This window comes from Gobio gobio, assembly GCF_949357685.1.
Source record: "Gobio gobio genome assembly, chromosome: 18".
NCBI lineage: Eukaryota > Metazoa > Chordata > Actinopteri > Cypriniformes > Gobionidae > Gobio > Gobio gobio.
In genome coordinates this window covers 16,372,456-16,393,349 of record NC_137111.1, presented here as the reverse complement: position 1 = coordinate 16,393,349, position 20,894 = coordinate 16,372,456, and the positions used below count along the sequence as shown (strand labels likewise).

Here is a 20,894-nt window from a genome sequence, read left to right as displayed (position 1 = left end):
TAAGATATTGCTAAAATGAAAACAAAATTTTGAACCAACTACAGTACATGCACACAAAAATCGCATTTTCCTGATGGCTGTAACATATATATTATGTTATGTTCTTCTGTTTTGGTTTTCATTTTCACTCTGTCTATGTTTCTGTTCCTAGTTAGTTTCCCTGGCTATTAATTATTTTCCATGCATCTGTTTCTGTTCTCATCGATTACGTTCCATGTGTATTTAAGTCTTGTGTTCTTTCTGTTCTGTGTCCGGTATCGTTAATGTTGATGTGGTTAAGTAACGTTCTTCTCCTGCGATCTCCTGAGTGTCCTGTTTTTGGATTTATTAAAGACTGTTGTTGTCCTAAAAAATCAATTTGTTAAACAATTTTTATTTTTAAGAAATGTAATGTAATACATACAGTAAGTCACTCTACAAAAGTTTATGTGTACCTGTTTTGAATCCGGCGCAAAAATGTGCAATGATTGGTGAATGAGGCCAGTTGTGTCAAAGTCTATTCACGGCAACAGAACAATTTTTCTGTTCAGACTGATGCGTAAAAAAATGGCAGACATGCAAATTAACTTTCTGACAGTAGGTGGCGCTTGCAGAAAGGAAGAAATATTCTGGTACACAAAAGAGCTTTTCACGCTTGAAATAGTTAACCCTGGGTCATTCTAAACCTCAAAAAAATAGAATCCTGGCGGTTAGCCAGAGACCTTCACAATATGAAACACAATGCACGCGCAATAAGTGGATGAGCAAAATGCTAATGTTTCGTCTTTGACGTCACAACGAAATGGCTTGCGATTCGCATTTAATTGACTCAGAGTCTACACTTACTTTTGAGAGACATTAACTTTATATACGGTGCACTTTTAGATTTAAAACTTTGCAGGATGTTTTCATTCACTTAGAACTATGTTACAAACTACATGAAAGGTAATTTTCAAAAATCCATAATAGGGGCACTTTAAAATATTGCTCAATGTACAACATGATATCTAATGCACGAATGAACAGAAAAGTGACTTTATTTAAAAGTATTGTTGTTAAATATTTGTAGATATCGATCAATCAAAAGCTTATATTTAATTAAAGAACATGCTGCACGCCTGGCGCTGCTGGTCTGAAACTGTTGGTGCTGCGGTTCTGCATCTGGATACGATTGCTTTTTTGCTTTTCTTCGCAGTGCGATGGAAAAGAGATTACAACACCTCTTAGTAACAAAAAAATGGATGGCAAGCGAATGTTCGTGTTGGTCTGAACAAACACTTTAACGGCACTTTGTGTAAACAGACCTTTACTTGCAGTGTCTCTGAGGGAAATTGCATCTGCCACAAAAACGTGAGAAAAACAAATTGTGAATTTAGTTTTAGTGAGTGTGAGAAACATTACACATACTTGTCATCACATGGAGAAAAAAACTTTAGGCATCCTACACAAACATCTGACTAGTATTTTCCGATAAGTAAAAAAAAATCTTAAAGGACTTGAAGGTCACATCAAATGTTTTATTGTGTATATCAGTTTTAAATGTGATATTTCCATTCCTAATAATGTTACCAGCCAACTGGTGAGTAACATCAACAGCCAATTTTTACTAGCACTTGGTGGGTATTAATTTTGGACTGTGTGCACTGAATGCAAATGTCTACAGTATTCATTATTACGCAGTTGCACGCAGCGCTGCCAGGCAGTAATGGGCACAGGCAGATTCAGAGCTGTGATTGCTTTATTTTTCATTGTGGTATGACCTGATTGAAAGTTCATCATGATGGACTGTGAACTGCTGTCTTTGTCTGACTCCTGTGTGACTCACTTGCTCTTGCGTCTCCAGCCCATCTCCGGTCGGGTGTCTCAGTACTCAGCGTGTGTATGTGTGTGTTTGTGAGGGCTGCTGATGTTAAGCAGGACTGACGCAAAGCATTCAGCCAACCACCTTTAACACACACACACACACACACACACACACAGCAACTTCTGTGGAACTCTGCAACTCCTGCCTACATGACATTTGGATATTTTTGCTTTAGTTTCTTTTTCCTTAAAACAATTATTCTCTCATTTTTCCATTTGATGTTTAATTTTTTTCCGCCATAGAAAAACTGTTGCTTGGAGGTTGCTCTTTCAAACAGTTCCAGTCAAGTGTTTGGAGAGTGTTTTATATTTTTTCTATAATACACTCAAAAACATATTTAGGCCTAAATTTAAAGAGGGTCATGAAATGTTTTTGATATTTAAGCAAACAAGAACCGACAAGGGACTGAACGAAACTGAGGGTAAAGTACATATGTTGCGTCCCAATTCAACTACTTATACTACGACCTAAAAGTATATACTCTTTTTGTGAAGAAAAGGTATATACTTTTGAGTGTGTAACAAAAGAGTATGCAAGCTTTGGGACATACTACTTCGTCATCTTTAAAGGACTCAGTTGCTGAGTTACGTGCATCCCGTCACTGTTTAAACTGCCCTGTCAATCATTGTCACAGTTAAAATACTGCACATTCAATTTATTTTCCTACCATATCGGAGAGAAATGTAGTAGCACGACTCCCCTCGTGTGTTTGCAATTAAATATAATGATGCATTTAAAAGTTAATGGCCAAACGTATCATTATATAAGTTCACAATGCTATATGGAGAAATATAATGTGGATAACATTGAAGAAATATATTTTCGTCAGGTTAAATACTGATGATTGATCACTCAAGCCCCTTAATCTAAACCTCTCTACTTAACCGCCGGACTCGCACATCAGTCATGTTTGTTTTTAACACTTTTTATCCATATTTGTAGTTCTAATCGAATCCTTGTCCAACTCGCAATGGGTTGTGGGCAATATCAGCTGTTAGAGTGTGCGTCGATCTGCACTTCGAATTCTGACCGGAAATAGTAGACCATCCGCATATCTTTGGAATATTCTTTTCAACATACTACCATTTGGGACATACTAATTCTATTTTCGAATACTATTTAGGATGGATAGTATGCGAATTGGGGCACAGCGATAGGTTAAAAAAGCAACTAAAGGTCAATTTATACTTCTGCGTCGAGTGTACGGCGTAGCTATGCCGTAGGCTGTGTGATGCGCGCCTACCCTGACACGCACCTCTCCAAACGCGTCAATTCTACGCGGACCGCAAGCATTGTGATTGGTCTGCCAGAACCCCTCCCTCAGGTCAATAAATAAATAAAACAAATCTGCGATAGGAGTGTGTGTGTGTCCTGGAATGGGATGATAGTTTAATCCTTACATCTGCTATATAACACAATATTTTGTAGTGCAGAGATTGTTTATGTTAGTGAATAAATACATAGATCCGCTGTGTATAGTTTTTTTATTTTCTCATTAAAACCAAAGATGTTAATCAGTGATTGTATATCAAGAACAGGGACTCATTAGGTTGCATTTTGTTCAACGGAATGAAGTCTCCGCAACAGCAATCGATTGAAGCGCTCGTCTGCACGAGCCACCGATACTGAAAACAGCGCCACGAGCACTGCATGATTTCAAAAACGCATTCCAGCACCATATCGCCTCTTATGTAACTCTACGTATCAACTAGAGATGCTTAATTTGTATTACATACAACAACTCAAGCTGCAAGAAAAGCCGCTATCTGACGCCATGACGGCTGCTGATACTCCGACAATGTAAACAAGCTGCTTCTTCTTCGGCTTTTGCCTTGATACTGTGGGTTACCATCAACATGCCCGTGGACACTGCCAACTAGCAGTCTGCATGAGGAATTGCACATTGACGCGGACAAAAACGCAGAAGTATAAATGAAAACCAACGCGTAACTTGCGCCGTAGAGGATACGGTGTAGGTCCGACGCAGAAGTATAAATCAGCCTTCAACTAGACACAGGTGACAGCAATATGTAACTGAGGACATAATCTGTAACCAAGGAAACCAAAAGTCCCAGGGTAACACTGCTGGTCTGGAAGGCAGAGCTGTGTATGTGTGGCAACGCCCAAGGGAGCAAGGACAAATGAGGAGCTGTAGGGAAGGAAGAGCCCAGTGGAGCCAAAGGGGGGGACTGAAAAGCAGTTGAAGGCCCAAAAGTCTGCAACGAAATCAGTGTGACAATGGACCAAAGAGAAGCCACAGGACCAAGGAAGCCCCTTGGAGCCCAAAGGATGACAGACCATAGTGGAACCAAGAGAACATGAAGCGAAGGCGAAACCAACAGGCTGACAGGATGAGGTTGAGTCACAGGCTCGGAGGGCCAAGTGCAGCCAGTGAATCCACATCACAGGGCTGAGCTCGGGATCGGTAAGCTTGAGCTGGAGAGCTGGACAGAACCAGCGGAGAGGGCGAAGCTGAGGGGCTAGATGGCACCAGTGGGGACGGCAAACCCAGGGGAATGGATGGAGCAAGCTGAGGGAACGGAACCAATGGAGGAGGAAGAAATCTGGACGGAACTTGATGGTCCAGGTCGCAGAGGGGACAGGTAGAGGAGAAGAAAGTTCGAGGGTGGGGTCAGGGGTGGGACCTAGATCCGTGGACCATCAATCAACGAGCCAGGGATCCGCTCCTGGCTTGGGAATGGACTGAGCAGCAGTGGCGCATTCCGGGACAGACCTAACAGTAGGCTCTGGGCTCGGGACAGACAAGATGGCCAATTTTGGCTCTGAGAAGGACATGGTGGCTGGCTCTGGTTACACAGCGGGGGTGGGCTCTAGCGTGGGGTCCGTGGCAGGCTCGGGCTTTGGTTCCGTGGTGGCCGTTGGCTTACTTTCTGGTTCAGTGGCAGAAATGGGGCTGACAGGCTCTTCCTCCTAGGCCTCAAAGATGGTGAATTGGGAACCACAGCACTAGAGTACCCACTATGGTACTGCTATGGTAGAACACACAGAGGGAGTGGTCGAGATAGTGTGCAAGGCACGCCCGATAAAAAAAAATCCTCATGTGGTCCTTGAGGAAAAGATCTCTTGAACAATAAGGAGAAGGTGAACTGCTGGTAAGTTTTAGACAAGTTTCTAAAGATAGTCTTTATTCTCAAACTGAACACTGGAGACAGAAATAAGTAATTTAAACCACACATAAAGCAAACGAAAACTGACAAAGGACTGAACTGAACTGGCGGTATAAATACATAGGGCAAACTAAAGAACTAAACTAGACACAGGTGATAGCAATACGCATTAGAGTATTAGAGATAGCATTAGAGATGCGTGGATCAGCTCTAATGTCACCCGAATCTACTGTTAAAAATAAATCATCCACCCTCCACCCACACGAACCAATGATTTTCCCCATTCGTCACCCATTCGTCACATTACCATTATTCTAATTCTCAGTGTTAAGCCTGGTGATATGGTAAATGGATGACTTATTTTTAACAGTGGATTCGAGAGACTGCAGCTGTGGGAATAAGCAATCTTGTTTCCTCCATAAAGAAAGCACATTTTCCTCTGATGACTCATCGAATTGAAAGTTTAAGAACAGTACTCTTCTACATCATTCATCATTCTGTGTGTCTCATCTTCCCTTTCTGTGAAGTCCACCTTCTGCTTTTTCGCTCGTCCGCTGTCATGTTCAGCTACAACGGGGATATTAGACCTGTTAAAAGCTTAGGTATAACGTGAGATAAATAAATAATAAATAAATTAAAAGTAATAAAATGTAATTCAATAAATTAATAAATTATGAATAAAATAAATTTTAATTTTAATTAAATGTATGCAATGAATCAGAGAGAAAGGTGCCGAGTTCTAGCTGATGCCGGGTTCTTCACTTATAAGTCCCCGCACTTGTCTCATCACCTCCGTCTGTCCTCTGGAGTAAAGATTTTTAGTCCTTTAAATCTGGGACAGAAAAAGGTAGCGACCTTGTGAGGAGCATTTTCTCATTAAGCAGGCTGAATGTGCAATCCTGGTGAAGGACTATATATGATAGATTTCCAAACATGTGCTCAGACTGTCTCTTAAGTTTGAAAAATCAGAGCAACACCATGTGAATTGTTGGGTATGTTTCTCCTTCCAGCTTGTTAATGGCTAATTTGAAGAGAGAGGAATTCAATCAAGTGCATGAGCTGGTCTTGAAAGATACCCTCCATCCAATGCTGCTGGTCTTTGTCCTGCAGTAGCTGTCTTATGTCATTATACTGTTTTAGTATAGATTCCAGCATCTCGACTTTAATGTTCCATCAAACTTCACATTCTTGAATAACAGTGTGCGCTAAATTTGCAACAGCCCCTGTTCTCTTCAGAAATGTCACCAGGCTTTTGCACTTATCTAACATTTTCACCAACTCTTTGATGCCTTCTGGTGCATTCCTCTCGCTTAACGTGTGTCTCAACACTGTGTAGGTTCGAAGTGCAGCCTTTATGTTCAGGCCCTGGTCACTGACAAAAACAATTGTGTCTGCTGATATTCCATAACTCATTAACACTGGTTATTTGGTCATGAATATTTTCACGGTTTTATTTTAGATGACTGTCAAATTCCACTTTTGCCAGAATGCGACTCTCTAGATACCACTTCTCATTGATGTAGTGACGTAAGGACTGTATATGCCCTCTTGTTAAATTTGTCTGTCCACATATCTGTGGTAAGTAACAGCAATCCCACTGTATTCCATAACTTGCTGGATGACCTCTGACAGTTTTTCTTTATCAGCGGCAGCCTGTTGCTTTGCCCTGTCACAAAAAGTTTGGCAATGGGGTATGATAGCATCAGCGTCAACTGCACCGTACTTGGCTCCGACGTTTATTAGTGTTTGGACCACTTGGAGGAATTATTTGCCAGACACAACATTGAAGGGGTGTATATCTAGGCACCACAGGTCCATGCAGGCATCCACGAACCCTAGATTTAAGTTGTCACGATACTGGAATTTCCAGTGTTTCCCACACATAGACTAATTTGTGGCGGTGCGCCACAGATTCAACACCGGCCGCCACATATTGCGTGTCATTATTCATTAACTTTTTTAAATCTCACGCCAAACCTGCTTTTGATATGAAAGTCTAAGCTTTTAAAATTTTATACGAAATTCAAACAATAAATAGTGTTTTGTCCCTATGTGGCATAACAGTTAAAGCCAGAGGCGTTGAAAAACAGAGTTGCGACATGCTCTCATCTCCCGGCGGAGCGCGAGGTCATGTGGTTCACGGAGCACTCAATAGTTCTAAACAAACCAGCGCTCTGTTAATGCATTTAAATGGCTTAAGCGGATACACAACAGTTTTACTATACAGGTATTTGCAGCAATTATTTATTATGTCAACCATATTTACAGGATAATTTTATTATGGAGAGTGATGGAGATGCAACATTGTTAACATTAACATTAATGTTTTTCTTGTTTTCCTCAGATATTCCTTACTAATAGGTCACATTCATACTCATTGGTGTTCAAATGTGACCATACACCTTAACTATTTTTCAATTAAATAAATGTTCTATATTTTAGTTTAATAATATTTATTGAATATTTTGAGGATGTCTTTTGGTACTAAATAGGCCTACTATATGTGCAATAATTATGGTCTATTAATGACCACCTAAAATATTTTATTTATATATATATATATATATATATATATATATATATATATATATATATATATATATATATATATATATATATACAAAAAATAAGAAAATAAGTATTTAAACACCCTGCTATTTTGCAAGTTCTCCCACTTAGAAATCATGGAGGGGTCTGAAATTGTCATCGTAGGTGCATGTCCACTGTGAGAGACATAATCTAAATAAAAAAAATCCCGAAATCACAATGTATGATTTTTTAACTATTTATTTGTATGATACAGCTGCAAATAAGTATTTTTTTACACCTGTCTATCAGCTAGAATTCTGACCCTCAAAGACCTGTTAGTCTGCCTTTAAAATGTCCACCTCCACTCCATTTATTATCCTAAATTAGATGCACCTGTTTGAGGTCGTTAGCTGCATAAAGACACCTGTCCACCCCATACAATCAGTAAGATCAACTACTAACATGGCCAAGACCAAAGAGCTGTCCAAAGACACTAGAGACAAAATTGTATACCTCCACAAGGCTGGAAAGGGCTACGGGGAAATTTCCAAGCAGCTTGGTGAAAACAGGCCCACTGTTGGAGCAATCATTAGAAAATGGAAGAAGCTAAACATGACTGTCAATCTCCCTCGGACTGGGGCTCCATGCAAGATCTCACCTCGTGGGGTCTCAATGATCCTAAGAAAGGTGAGAAATCAGAACTACATGGGAGGAGCTGGTCAATGACCTGAAAAGAGCTGGGACCACCATTTCCAAGGTTACTGTTGGTAATACACTAAGACGTCATGGTTTGAAATCATGCATGGCACGGAAGGTTCACCCGCTTAAACCAGCACATGTCCAGGCCCGTCTTAAGTTTACCAATGACCATTTGGATGATCCAAAGGAGTCATGGGAGAAAGTCATGTGGTCAGATGAGACCAAAATATAACTTTTTGGTCATAATTCCACTAAACTTTTGACCTCCTAACTATCTCAATATTCAAAATGCCAATTTTTTCTTTAACAATGATACTGAGCTAAGATATTGGTTAACTACACAGCCCAGCCTAAGAAGTTTTCATATTGGGAGATATTTGCATTTGGAGACATTTCATATTGGCACCCCTAGTAACCAAAACTGAACGGAGCAGAGAAACAGGAACTAAAGAAAACACAACAGAATATCAAAATAAAATCTGTGATAACAGCTAATTTATTTGTGGTGATTTTACTTTCTTTCTTTTTTTCGTTTTTTTGTCTTCCTTTGCACAGTTAATGATTTTTAAAACTGTGATATATTTAATTGTTCAGGATTCTTTGATGAATAGTTCAAAATAACAGCATTTATTTGAAATATAGTAGTAACATTATAAATGTATTACTGTCAATAAACTCTTCTAATCATTTTAATGTGTTTATTCTAAACAAAAGTATTAACTAAAGGCTCCAAACCGTTTAACAGTAGTGTATTGTCTACTTATCTTGTGATCCTAACTCTGCAAGATTATAGGGTTAGTTGATTTTATTATTTGCATTTAGTTTTGTTTTTCCCTGTCTGTGACCCTATTAGAATAAACATGTTACAAATTTTTGGGCCACAACCCACAAACTGAAAACCACAGCAATAAAATGTCTATACGCATGTATACTTGCATTCAAACTCTGGCAAGCCACTTCCAAAAAAGCAAACTCACCAAGAGAGGGGTTTTACAAGTTCACACTTGCATTGTTTAACAAAAACAAACACTCCGCACAGTTGTTGAAGACAATTCCAGTTGTCCAAAAGCCCTTCAAGTTTTCTAAAAATGCTGTAATAAAGTAACTTCTCCAGCTGGCACCTGACTTAATAAAGGCTTGATCAAGTAATTTATTATCAGATACAAATCTGATACACATAGTGCTTGTGTGTTCAAAAGTCTCTATTTTATTCAGGGCTTTAGATATGGCAAATGTATGGTCCATCGTCCACTGAGGCAAAATCACATGTCTGATTGCTTCTCAACAAGTTGCATACTGTAATATAAGGCATCATTCATGCCCATAGCATAAACAGTGCATGACAACTTGTGTACCAGAGTTGAAAACTTAGTGTTTGAGGATTATAAGAAACTTGACGCTAAACACAGATAACAGAGTGCAGGACGTTTGGTGTTCCGATCACTCAGACCACTTTCAGTGGTTTTGTGCAGCAGAGGCATATGGCCATATCACATTTGTAGCACAAACATTAAAACACATGACTACACTGAAGTATCAGCATGTAATGTGCAATCATTATGGAAAAACAGACATTTTTAAATTGGCTGGTACATAACACACACACACACACACACACACACACACACACACACACACACAAACTTTTAAAGAATGTTAAAGAATTTGGTAAATGGCCCTTTAATATACAATCGCCAGGGTTAAACCCAGCCTCCGCAGCAACGTCTAAAGTAGATGAAAATGCTGAATTTGGGATAGAAAATTCTCATTGTTCTGTTTTGTTAACACACTTTCAACAGAAATCAATGATCAACTTCAGTCTTCATGTGACGTCAACTCAGGTGGACACAAATTGCGATCAAGGGCTGTCCTCTTTTTTTCTCCACCTTACGAGAGCAATGTTTTGCCGACTTTTAAAGATAGTGCGGAAAGCAAAACATTGAATAATCATCTCGTCTGAATCCATTGCGTCCATTACATATTGCACCGTTTTACTTCCTTTTCCGGGTCAGAACGTCTTGGGCTGTTTCACCAGTGTATAGTGTAAATGCAAATATCAGATACGGGTCGCATTTAAAAGATGATGTAAGCGGGACGTCAAAATATAGTCACCAACTATATTTTCACCAACAGATATAGTCACCAACTCGGAATTGTAAATGCGGCCAAATTATACTCCTTTGGCTGTGAGGGTGGAAAGATGTGTGGATCTAGTGGACGTTGTTTTTAAGCGCTCACATCACTCGCACATGCAATGTTGTACGCGCACCATCTGTGCGGACACAAAAGTTGGGCTGCATGAGGGCAGTGTGCATGGACGATGTATACTTTGGGCTAGACATTGTATAAGTTCTTACTTTCCCTGGGAATTGATCCCATGACCTTTGCGTTACTAGTGCCATGATCTACTGTTAGAGCTACAGAAGGGCTTTTTAAAGTTCCATAGAAGATAGAAAGTAACAAAGGTTTGACTCAAGGCACCAATATTATGACAAATCTGTCTACAGCCAGTGGGCTTTTGAGGAGAGTACCAGAAACCCAGGTCACTCTTCTAAATAATAAAACCTGGCACTGGACCCACCGCCTTTTGTTCACTTCAGTGCAGTGCTGAGCATGAAGGATGCTTTAAGATACATTTTCAACAATCCAAACCATCAGGGATAAAACCCAAAATGAGTCAAAGCCGCCTGTCCATCTGATCAGAAGAACCAATGGCAATATGGAGCTGACGGATGCACAGATCAGATTTACACCTGCACTTGCAGAGGCAGTTTGCAAAACAGAATGGCATCTGCAAAACTCATGATGCACAACACACTTCAAATGCCTATAAACCACAACATTCATGTTTTGTGTCTCTTCATCAATATCTATAACATCAGATAAGACTCTTGAATAGTCATGAATAAAAATGCTACTGCTGATAAACTCATCTTCTCTGCCACTCTTTGATGAGTCATCCAACTTACATGCAAAGGAAATGTTAAGAATTCACTTCCTGATGCAAACGGTGATTAAAAGCAATGAAATATGAGTCACATAGACTGTTTCCCAGTCAAATGAATAAGTGTCCAATTAAAATAGTCTGAAACAGAATTCAAATGAAACAGAAGCAAAACACAGTTTCTGAAAAGCTGCAGCTAATGCAAAGTTGAAGATAAGGCCCAAAGTGTGCTTTGTTTATTTCGTTTTTTTTTAATGTGTAGAGTGTGTGACATAGATATCTTCATCTAACTCTTCTGGGTAAGCTAATTAAGATGCTTGGTGGCATCTTATCTCAGGGATCACCATCCCAAAACATGACCATTGCTAGCCTCTTTTCCTGGAGATATTCCTGGCTAGCAGTTTTGCAAACAGTGCTATTCCACCACTGATGGTGCAGACACAAGGTCTGTGTGAACACAAGGTGATGTTTGATTTGCAGCCTCTAGATCAGTGTGAGATGCAAGTGATCATATGTTCTGCCTCCAGGAGCAGGAGTGGAGCCGAGAGGATGAAGGAGCTCTTGAACTGGGCCATCTCTGATGTGTATCCAGGAAAGGCAGGGGTCTGATTTGGGAGTTGGGCCTTAGGGAGTGTGCAATAGAGAGGCACATCTGGGAGGTTATCTGGGTGGAATCAGGCCACACTGGATCTGGGTCCAATGATCACGCGCCACAGTGTTTTTTTAATATATATACAGCTACACTGGAGGCAACATCAAGATCAAAAAAAGTTGCAGCTCTTCATATGATTTCTAGAAAGAGCAGCTGCACAGACTACCAAAGAGCTGTCTGCGCCACTGCATTTCAAGCAATGTTAATAGAACTATGCCATTTTCAGCTTTGAGTGTTCAATGTGTTCATTTTATTCTAAATAAATGCATCTCGAAGACACTTTTTATATCAAACATCCAGTATTTACTTGTCAGACAGCCCAGGCAGTCTGTATTTTTAAGAAATCTTGTATTAGCTATAATGGTTACATTGGCAAACAGTCTTTAAATGGCATGTAATGCGATCACAGAGCATTTACAAGTATGTCTTACCTTCACTGGATGATCCAGTCAAGTCGATAATGACATAGACCTTTCCCTCTGGCTCCAAGTCTATCTGTAAGGAAAATCAAAACAATTATGTTTTAGCAGCAGAGCAAAGGAACATCTTCAATAATCTTCACTGGCCTCTGTACTCAATGCAACGTTTTTAAGAGTCAACTTAATGCATGTGTTCTAGAGTAAACACATTTTCTGTAAAAGGCAGACTATCTGATCTTTATATCTATCTGACTATTTGATCTTTATAACAAAAGTGTTACAAGTTATCCTAATAATTTTGGGCAGACACTCACAAATAAGAAAAAACAAGCAATTTATCACAAAGAATCCAACTATGTTAGCAGTATCAGAATGTTTTTTTTTTATTATATCATATACATTTTAAACTGCCCCTATTATGGCCCCTACTATGACTTTTCGAATATTCCCTTTCATGCAGTGTTATACAGCTGTTTGTAAATGTAAATTGTCTGCAAATTTGTACAGTCGAAAGTGCACGATAAATAAAGTTAATTGTCTCCCAAAAGAAATAATTGACTCTGAACTGCCTATATGAGACGTTTGTATTTCGAATCTCACTGTGTCACGGTTTTACGTCACTAGAAAATACATTTGCATAATGCCCGCTTATGTTGTAAGTTGTCTGCCCGCGAACAACTTCACCCGCCCTCAAACATGTCATTTTACTGAAGACTGCTTCTCAAATTTCGGAGTTGAACGCGGGATTCGCAAAACGCTTGCTCTAGAAAGATGGGTCAGTACCCAGTTTATTTGAAGCAGTTTGCTCCTCAGAATCACAACCTGTAAGTATTATAGATGTATTTTGTACCGCATGGTCAAAATATGTAGTTTTGTGTTTTATATTGTGAAAATATTTGTTGTAAATTACCAGCTAAATCAGGTTATTACTGTCTTACTGAAATACAACAGTGTGGGCCACTATTACATAAAACCGTGTCTATTAATGCAGATTGTCTGTCGTTATTACTTTAAGTAAAGATAAAGGATGGAACAAGATCTGTTTTACAAAAGTTTATGTTACATCAGTCATTCACGTTAGTGCTGGGCTATCGTATGTGCTTTTATTGATACAGTTCTCGCATGTGCACTGCAATAAATAAGAAATATACACATCAGTTTGTTGATGGGCATACACTTGTTAATGCTGATGGTGAGGAATTACAGTTGCAACATCTCATAATGTACCTCAAACTGAGTAGCGTATCACTGAGAAACGCCCTGCTCAAGATGTCCTTGCGCTTGAGGTTCAAGTTGTGTAAGTTCTTCCAATGTTTCATCATCGTACTCACGCTCACGCGATTAATATGGTAAAATCGACACCATCATTACTGTCTTTACAGTGTGTACAATCACTGAGCTTTAGTAAGCCTCCGGACGGAGCTGTAGTTCAGTTATGGTAATGGACTTTGAGCTTAGGAAAAATGCGCTGTATGCGGTAGACCGATCACAAGAGACTGGGTCGTCTGGCCAATCAGAGCAGAGTAGCTCAATCAGTACATTACAACATTTCTTAACAAAATATATTTGTTTAGGCTATCATGCTGGTATTTTAAATAATCTGATTAATCCACCATGTTGTAAATGTGTGTTTCATGCCCAAGTGGATTTTGATCAAAACTAAAGGTTCAGTCAGCATGTACACACTCTCATGAAGCTCAAACCCCATTTAAATGTTTCCAGTCGAACACAAAATAAGTTATCATCAAAATGTCAAAGCTGCTTTTTTCCATACAACAAAAGTGCATGGTTATCTCACGCTGTTAAATCTGTTGAAAAAGACGTCCACATGTCTGTGATTTCACACTTCATTAGGTTTGCACACCACCTGTGAAACCTTTATTTATCAGTAATGAAACTACTGGAAATAAACATGCATACATGGTCAAGATTAGCCGAATAAATGCTGAGTATGTGGCACCAGCAGAGGAAACAGCACCGTCTCGATGTGAACATGAGCCCTGTGAGGGTTGTGCTGAGGCTGAAATGACTGATATTAGGCCCAGTTCTCCTCTCAGCAGCTAATGACAGCATAACGGCTGTTCCATCAAAACCAGATTAAAGCAGGAAATGGAGGGAGGATGTGGGGATGAGTGGAGAGATTTGTACATGCTATGAGAGTAAAGTGAGAGAGAGAGAGAGAGAGAGAGAGAGAGAGAGAGAAAGAGACAGTGAGGATGTGTGTGGGAGTTGGGTTAGAGGCGAGCCGTATCATGTTCATGCAGTCAACACAGGTTTTACACAGGATGCACCAGTGCAAAGAAAAAACAAAACCTGTTGCAAGCACCCGCACACACAAGATTCACACTCCCAAACCAAAAGTGCCAGTATCAAAGTTCAGTTCATTGCAATAGCTGAGATTCTTACATATTCACAATAAATCACATACATTATCATGGCAAAACAGATTTCATGAGACAAAACTTAGATAGAAGGCAGAATACATGTACATTACAGTTTGTGGTAAGTAATATTATTTGAATGTTTTTGAAAGAAGTCTTTTGTACTTTACAGGGAGACAATAACAGTATAGTTTTCAAAAGTTTGCATTTCCAAGCCCCCCAAAATACCACTGTCATGTAAATGAATGTCCAAAACGCATTAAAAAAAGATATCCGTTTTTAGTTGAAAACAGTGTCGTGTAAACAGCCCCCTTTGTTATCTTAGGCTACGTTTACACGTGGGCGGCTATTTTCATAAACGGACATTTCAACCTCTCCGGTTTCAAAAATGACATCGTGCACACATGTCAGTTTTCAGAAAAGTATTCATTTACACGTACCCGTGTATATATGCCGTCAAGAGCATGCCAAACCTGTAGATGGCGGTGTAACGAGAAGCTCAAGCCCACGTAAGCCAATCAGAATCCCGAAAACTGGCGGCGCTGGCGGTGACGCGGATTGATTCTTCGTGTTGGAGGGAGAAGTTGTTGCAAAATTGCTGACCTCCGAGCACTCATTCTTCTCTGCTCCTCGACATAATGGAGCAGCTGTATTTGCAAATGCAAACACACGAGAAGAGTTTGCACTAACATAAATGCGACTGCTACTCTGAACGCTTCCATGATCACATGTAAACATAGGTCGCACTTTTGACATAGGTGCGAGCTCTTGTGCATACTGTCACGTTGGCTGCCTAACACCCGTTTGTCTCAGTTTACATACAAACGTGCAAACAAAGCTTTTCAAAATCTCCACTCTGGCCGGAGTTTTTAGAAAGACTCGTTTTCAGAGGCGAATTCTCCGTTTGCGTGTAAACGCAGGGAGCAAACGAAGGGAAATGTCTCAGTTTTTCAAGATAACCCCAAGTAAACGGGGCCTTAGTTACTGATTATGTTAACATGTTGTTCATTGAGTTTCCTCGTTATCTCTGTATATTTCAGCCCTCAGTTTCCTCTGTTTATTGTTCTGTGTCGTCTGTATGTGGTTGCCATTTTCTCAGTGTTATCTCCTGTGTATTTTGGATTATTGAATTAAAGACTGTTCTTTATCATATCCTTCTTCGTGCGAATAACCACAGCTGCCGATTGTGACAGTGAGGGCATTTTCTGATTTTCCAGCATCATTCAGTGTCATATGATCTTTCAGATATCATTCTAATATGCTGATTTGCTGCTCAATAAACATTTTTGTATTGATGTCGAAAAGTTCTGCTTTATATTTTTGTGGAAAACATGCTAAATTTTTTCAGTATTCTTTAATGAATAGAAAGTTCAAAAGAACAGCATTTATTTGAAATGTTTTTAACATGATAAATGTCTTTACTGTCACTTTCGATCAATGTAATAATTTAATACATTCTTGCTGAATAAAAATATACATTTCTTTAAAAAATATATATCTCATTTGTAATGTAAGTAAACTTCTTAGTTTTTTTTTTTTTAACTGCTTATACTGAATTTGTTCAAACTACTAATTCAATGATTCGTTTGCATTATCACTTAAAAATTGATTACAAGACAAACTGAAAAATAATAAAACATTTTAGTGAAAGGTATGTGTCTAAACTTTGCTGTTTATGAACTCATTACTATTTTGATGCATGTAAATGAAAATATGCCTTTATTATTTTAACTAGATTATTCTGTTCTTTACTTGTAGCATGTAATTTAACCATTTTGATTTCAATGGCTATATGGTAGATAAAATGGTTCCTCTGATTGGGCAGGGAAAATATCAACCATTTTAGCCATTTCATAGCAAATAATAAATAAAGATATTGGAAATAACCACTGTAAATAATCACGGCAAAAGAAAAGAAATAAAAAATCTACATACCCCCCCCCCCCCCCCCTTATCTCATTTATCGAAATGTTGAAAGTAATTTTAAATGCAGTAAGTAATGTCACGCCGCAGGATATTTCTGCTTCCCACAAGTATTTCATATCAACTTCCCAAAAGCTGTTTGCAGAATTAATGAATATTCAAATCAAACTTTTCAAAGCATAATGTCTTTGCAAGCCCTGAGGCTGCTGTGGGGATTCTTCACTCCTTACATGATGGAGGATGAATGAATTAGGATTTTACAAAATCCATACTGGAGGCTCTCCAGAACATTCATGCAGTAGTTCTCTGGTCTGTAGAATGCTTGCTATAGTGACATGTTTGTTATCCCAAATGACCTTGTGACCTTCTCCCTTCCTCCCACTTCCTGTGATGTCATGCTGAAGCTGATCTCTGAATGCTCTCTGTCTTGCAGGTGCGACGACACACCAAATATAGCAGCTTGTTGTAGCAGGAAAGGGGAGCGAGTGAATGTTTAAGTCTGGAAATATTGTCTGTATGTTTTCGCACATATGTGTCTATGTGCACTCATGTACACGTGGGTGTGGAAGTAAATAGTTGCATTTAGACCATCTGTAGTGTGCTGCTGAGTAAAATGGGACATCTGCAAATCACATTAATGCAGGTCGAGGAATATAGGCTTGTTCATAAATAAGAAGCAACTGTTGACTTTTTTAGATGCATGGGAGCTATAAGTGATCAGATCAACAGATATTATACAAGTTTCATAGATAAAAATCGAATTTATTATCTTCAATCAAACTTAAGGTATACAATTATTTAAAAATTATTTCACTGCTTTGTTTTTACTTTTGGTTGAAAATGTCTTGATTGGTTTAATCGGTTTATACCCGTTTGCTCTATGTCCTCAATGTCACTAATCAACCTGTTTGAAGTCCTTAATAAAACCTTAAACTTAAAAAAGGGGTTCCTAAAAGAGATAGTTTACCCAAAAGAAAAACCCTCATCATTTACTCACCCTCATGTGCTTTACGACTTGTACAACTTTCGACGAGTTTGTCTTCCATCACTGTTTTTACTGTGTCTTTACTGTTCTGTTCCTATACATTTTATAATATTCACGTGGGGTTTGCTGTTTTAAATTTCCTGTTTTAGCTGAGGGGGCGTGGTCTTAAAGCTACACTGTGTAACTTTTTTAGTTTATTCTTAACTAAAAAAACACTTAGTTCTTGTGCTCATTAATGCATATTTACTTCTTTCAAGTAATAAAGTATTCTTGTAAGTTTATAATATGCCATTGAAAATACATACGGGTGAGGGGTTCGAATGCGGGTCGCCATGTTGCCCCTCCATCTTGAAAGTACATTAGCCAAAGAGGGACATACCCATAAATTCAAGCTTCGCCTTTCGCGTTTTAACACTCGATGGCACCATGTCGAATGTGGACGAGGTTGAGCTGGAATTCATGTTAATCTTGGACTAAATCGGCCACCGTAGGAGTTAAAACGAAATCGGAATTGAGAGGAAGAGAAACTAATATTCACTGGATGGTCATTTACCTTTTCACCGCTAGATGGGGGAAAATATCACACAGTGTAGCTTTAAAGGAAGCTCCAATGAGAGAGCTCATTTTTAGCTATTTATGGAAATGTGCAAATGTATGTGCTGGTTTTATCTGTCCTATATTGTATTTTTTAACTCTTGTTCTTAACAATCTTGTGTATTATTTATTAATCATGGATTAACAAGTTAATTTTACAAAAATGTTGTATGTTCCAATTAGCAAGCGGGAAAATGTTTGTATGTAAGGCAGCCGCCACTAGAGGATTGGGAGGACGTATCATGGTTTTGAGATTTTTAACCAGGTTATTGCTTGAGCGCATGCACATTTGTACTGTATTAGTACACAGCAGTTCTAGTTTTTAGACTGTTTTTATTGATAACCTGTTTTTATTTCTCTTATCTGTATTTATTTGTACATTTTGCACAACTGCTTTAATAAACCCCTTTTTTGGGACTTCTCTTCCGTTTTTACATCCGGGAGTGATTCTCCCGGTGTCCGCTCAGGTCTCTGACACTTCTGTTAAACACAAAAGAACACACAGACACACACAGACACGTGGTTTGTGGGGAATCTCCATAGACGTAATGTTTTTTATACTGTACAAACTGTATATTCTATCCCCTTACACTAACCCTACCCCTAAACCTACCCATCACAGAAAACATTCTGCTAATTCTGTACGATTTATAAGCTTGTTTCCTCATGGGGACCTCAATTTAGGTCCCCACGGTGACACGAGTCCCTAGTGTTGTTTTCGTCAACGAAAAGTATGACTAAATATCTTCGTCAACGAACCTTTATAACGTGACGAAAACGAGACGAGACGCAACGTAAATGCTGGTCATGTGACGATGACGAATAAAAACGAGACTAAATGTGGTTCACAAAATAAAAACTATGCTAAAATGTCTCTTCATTTTCGTTGACGAAAATGAGACGAGACGAAAAGTCGTGTTTTTATTTTGCAGTATTTCTGTGCGTCTCAATCAGGGGCTGCATCAGGTCTCACTGCGCAGACGCAGGCCACATCACTCTCTTCAAATCCCACTCGCGCGGCGTCTCCGGTGAGTGAACGGGTCCGATGGCCGGCCAGTTGGGGTTCGTAAGCCCTATTCGGACGGTAATTGTTTGTCCTGCGGTCGTAAGGTGTCTTCATTATTTACAGGAGCTAGACAGTGATTTTATTGTCGTCTTAATGCAGAATATCAGTGTTTTTCTCCCACCACCCGTGTAAAAATCTCCGGCCGAATTACCTAACTGAATTACTGTTTGACAAACACCAAGGTCGTGTGGTGCCGTCTGAATCCACATCTCTGAGTTTTCAATCACTTCAGAATTCACGGTTTATATCCTTTTTGGCCACTGCAGAGCACCGTGCGGTTGTGCTTCGCTGTTATTTTGATGCATTTTAAAGATCTAGACTTGTATTACTGAAATATTGGCAAGTATTTACAAGAGCAAGATATTTCATCACCGCTCAAACAAAGAAAGAAAGAAAAGCACGTAAACATTTGAAATGTGCCGTTATAACGGCAGCAATTATATATGTTAAAATAACCGCAGCATTATGAATACCTCTTAAGCGAATAAGAGGCTATATTCACTTATTTCCACTAATTTCCATGTGGAATAAAATTGCATCCTTTATTTTGAGATAAAATACAAGACAGAAAAACATTTTAACTATAATGTGGGTCTAATTTTAAACATAAATAATTAAATAATAATTTGGATATTATTTTCCTATTAAATTAAATATGCATTTATTCTTATTAAGACATTTGGAAAAACTTTTATTACATTAAAGTGGAAAATAAAACGGGTGTTGTGGAAATAGATGGGGAGAAATGTGGCCACAAAAATCACAGGAAAAAACACCACAAACCTTAAGAGACATCTTAATGTTTTTATTTATTTTATTTAAATGTATGTGTGTGTACTTGTTTAGTTGGTAAAATAAATATGTTGTAACTTCAAATCAGAGTGTCTTCCGTGTCTGGAATGGATGTATTCTTGAGTCTATAAGGTAACAATAATATAATAAGATAACCTTGTTTGAAATGGGTTTGGCTAAAAGAAGATTTTGGTTTTGTCTATAATACGTACTTATACTATATTGACTGGGTTAAATAGAATTGCATTACTAAAAAGAGACTAAAATACAATTTTCATTGACTAAAACTTGACTAAAATGTCATCAGTTTTCGTCGACTAAAACTAGACGAAAATAGTCATAGATAATTCTGACTAAAATAAGACTAAAATGCTCAGACTTTTAGTCGACTAAAACTTGACTAGACTAAAAAGAGTATGACTATGACTAAAACTAATAAAAACTAAAATGACTGCTTGACACAAAGACTAGACTAAAACTAAAATGAAAACAGGCCGCCAAAAACAACACTACGAGTCCCCATGAGTCTGTGTGCATTCAGGTTGAAATCCCCACCGGGATATAAAAACATGAACACACACACACTCACACCAAAATTAAATTGCTTAGCTAGATTAAATTCAGCCACTTTCATCTCATCCTCCTCCACACGGCCACATACAGTATGTGTAGGTACATAAACTACTAGAAAATATTTCCTCCTCAAAAAGGCCCTGCTCGCGAGGTAGTACTTTTTCAAAGTTCCGGAACTTTCGGGGGTGGGACTTTGGCGCTGAACATGCTGATTGGTTGAGTTCACGCAGCATTTTATTTCAACCACAATTTTTAAAAGTCTGTTGTGGTGCGTGCAGTAAGAGTTGTTTGCTATTCGAGCTTTATGTAAGCTTTATTAAGCTTTTATATGCAGAGGACAAAATCCAGCGGGAACTGGAAGGTCGC

The 20,894-nt window shown here is 38.7% G+C and overlaps 1 protein-coding gene across 1 annotated transcript in view; it reads right to left on the bottom strand.

Annotated features, from left to right (window-relative positions):
- prkceb (protein kinase C, epsilon b) overlaps window positions 1-20,894 on the bottom strand; it is a 156,535-nt gene that overhangs the window by 91,588 nt on the left and 44,053 nt on the right. Inside the window, exon 2 of the mRNA XM_079842791.1 lies at window positions 12,227-12,290. Within this exon, the coding sequence (XP_079698917.1) occupies window positions 12,227-12,290 (64 nt within the window). The remainder of the gene's footprint in view (window positions 1-12,226; window positions 12,291-20,894) is intronic.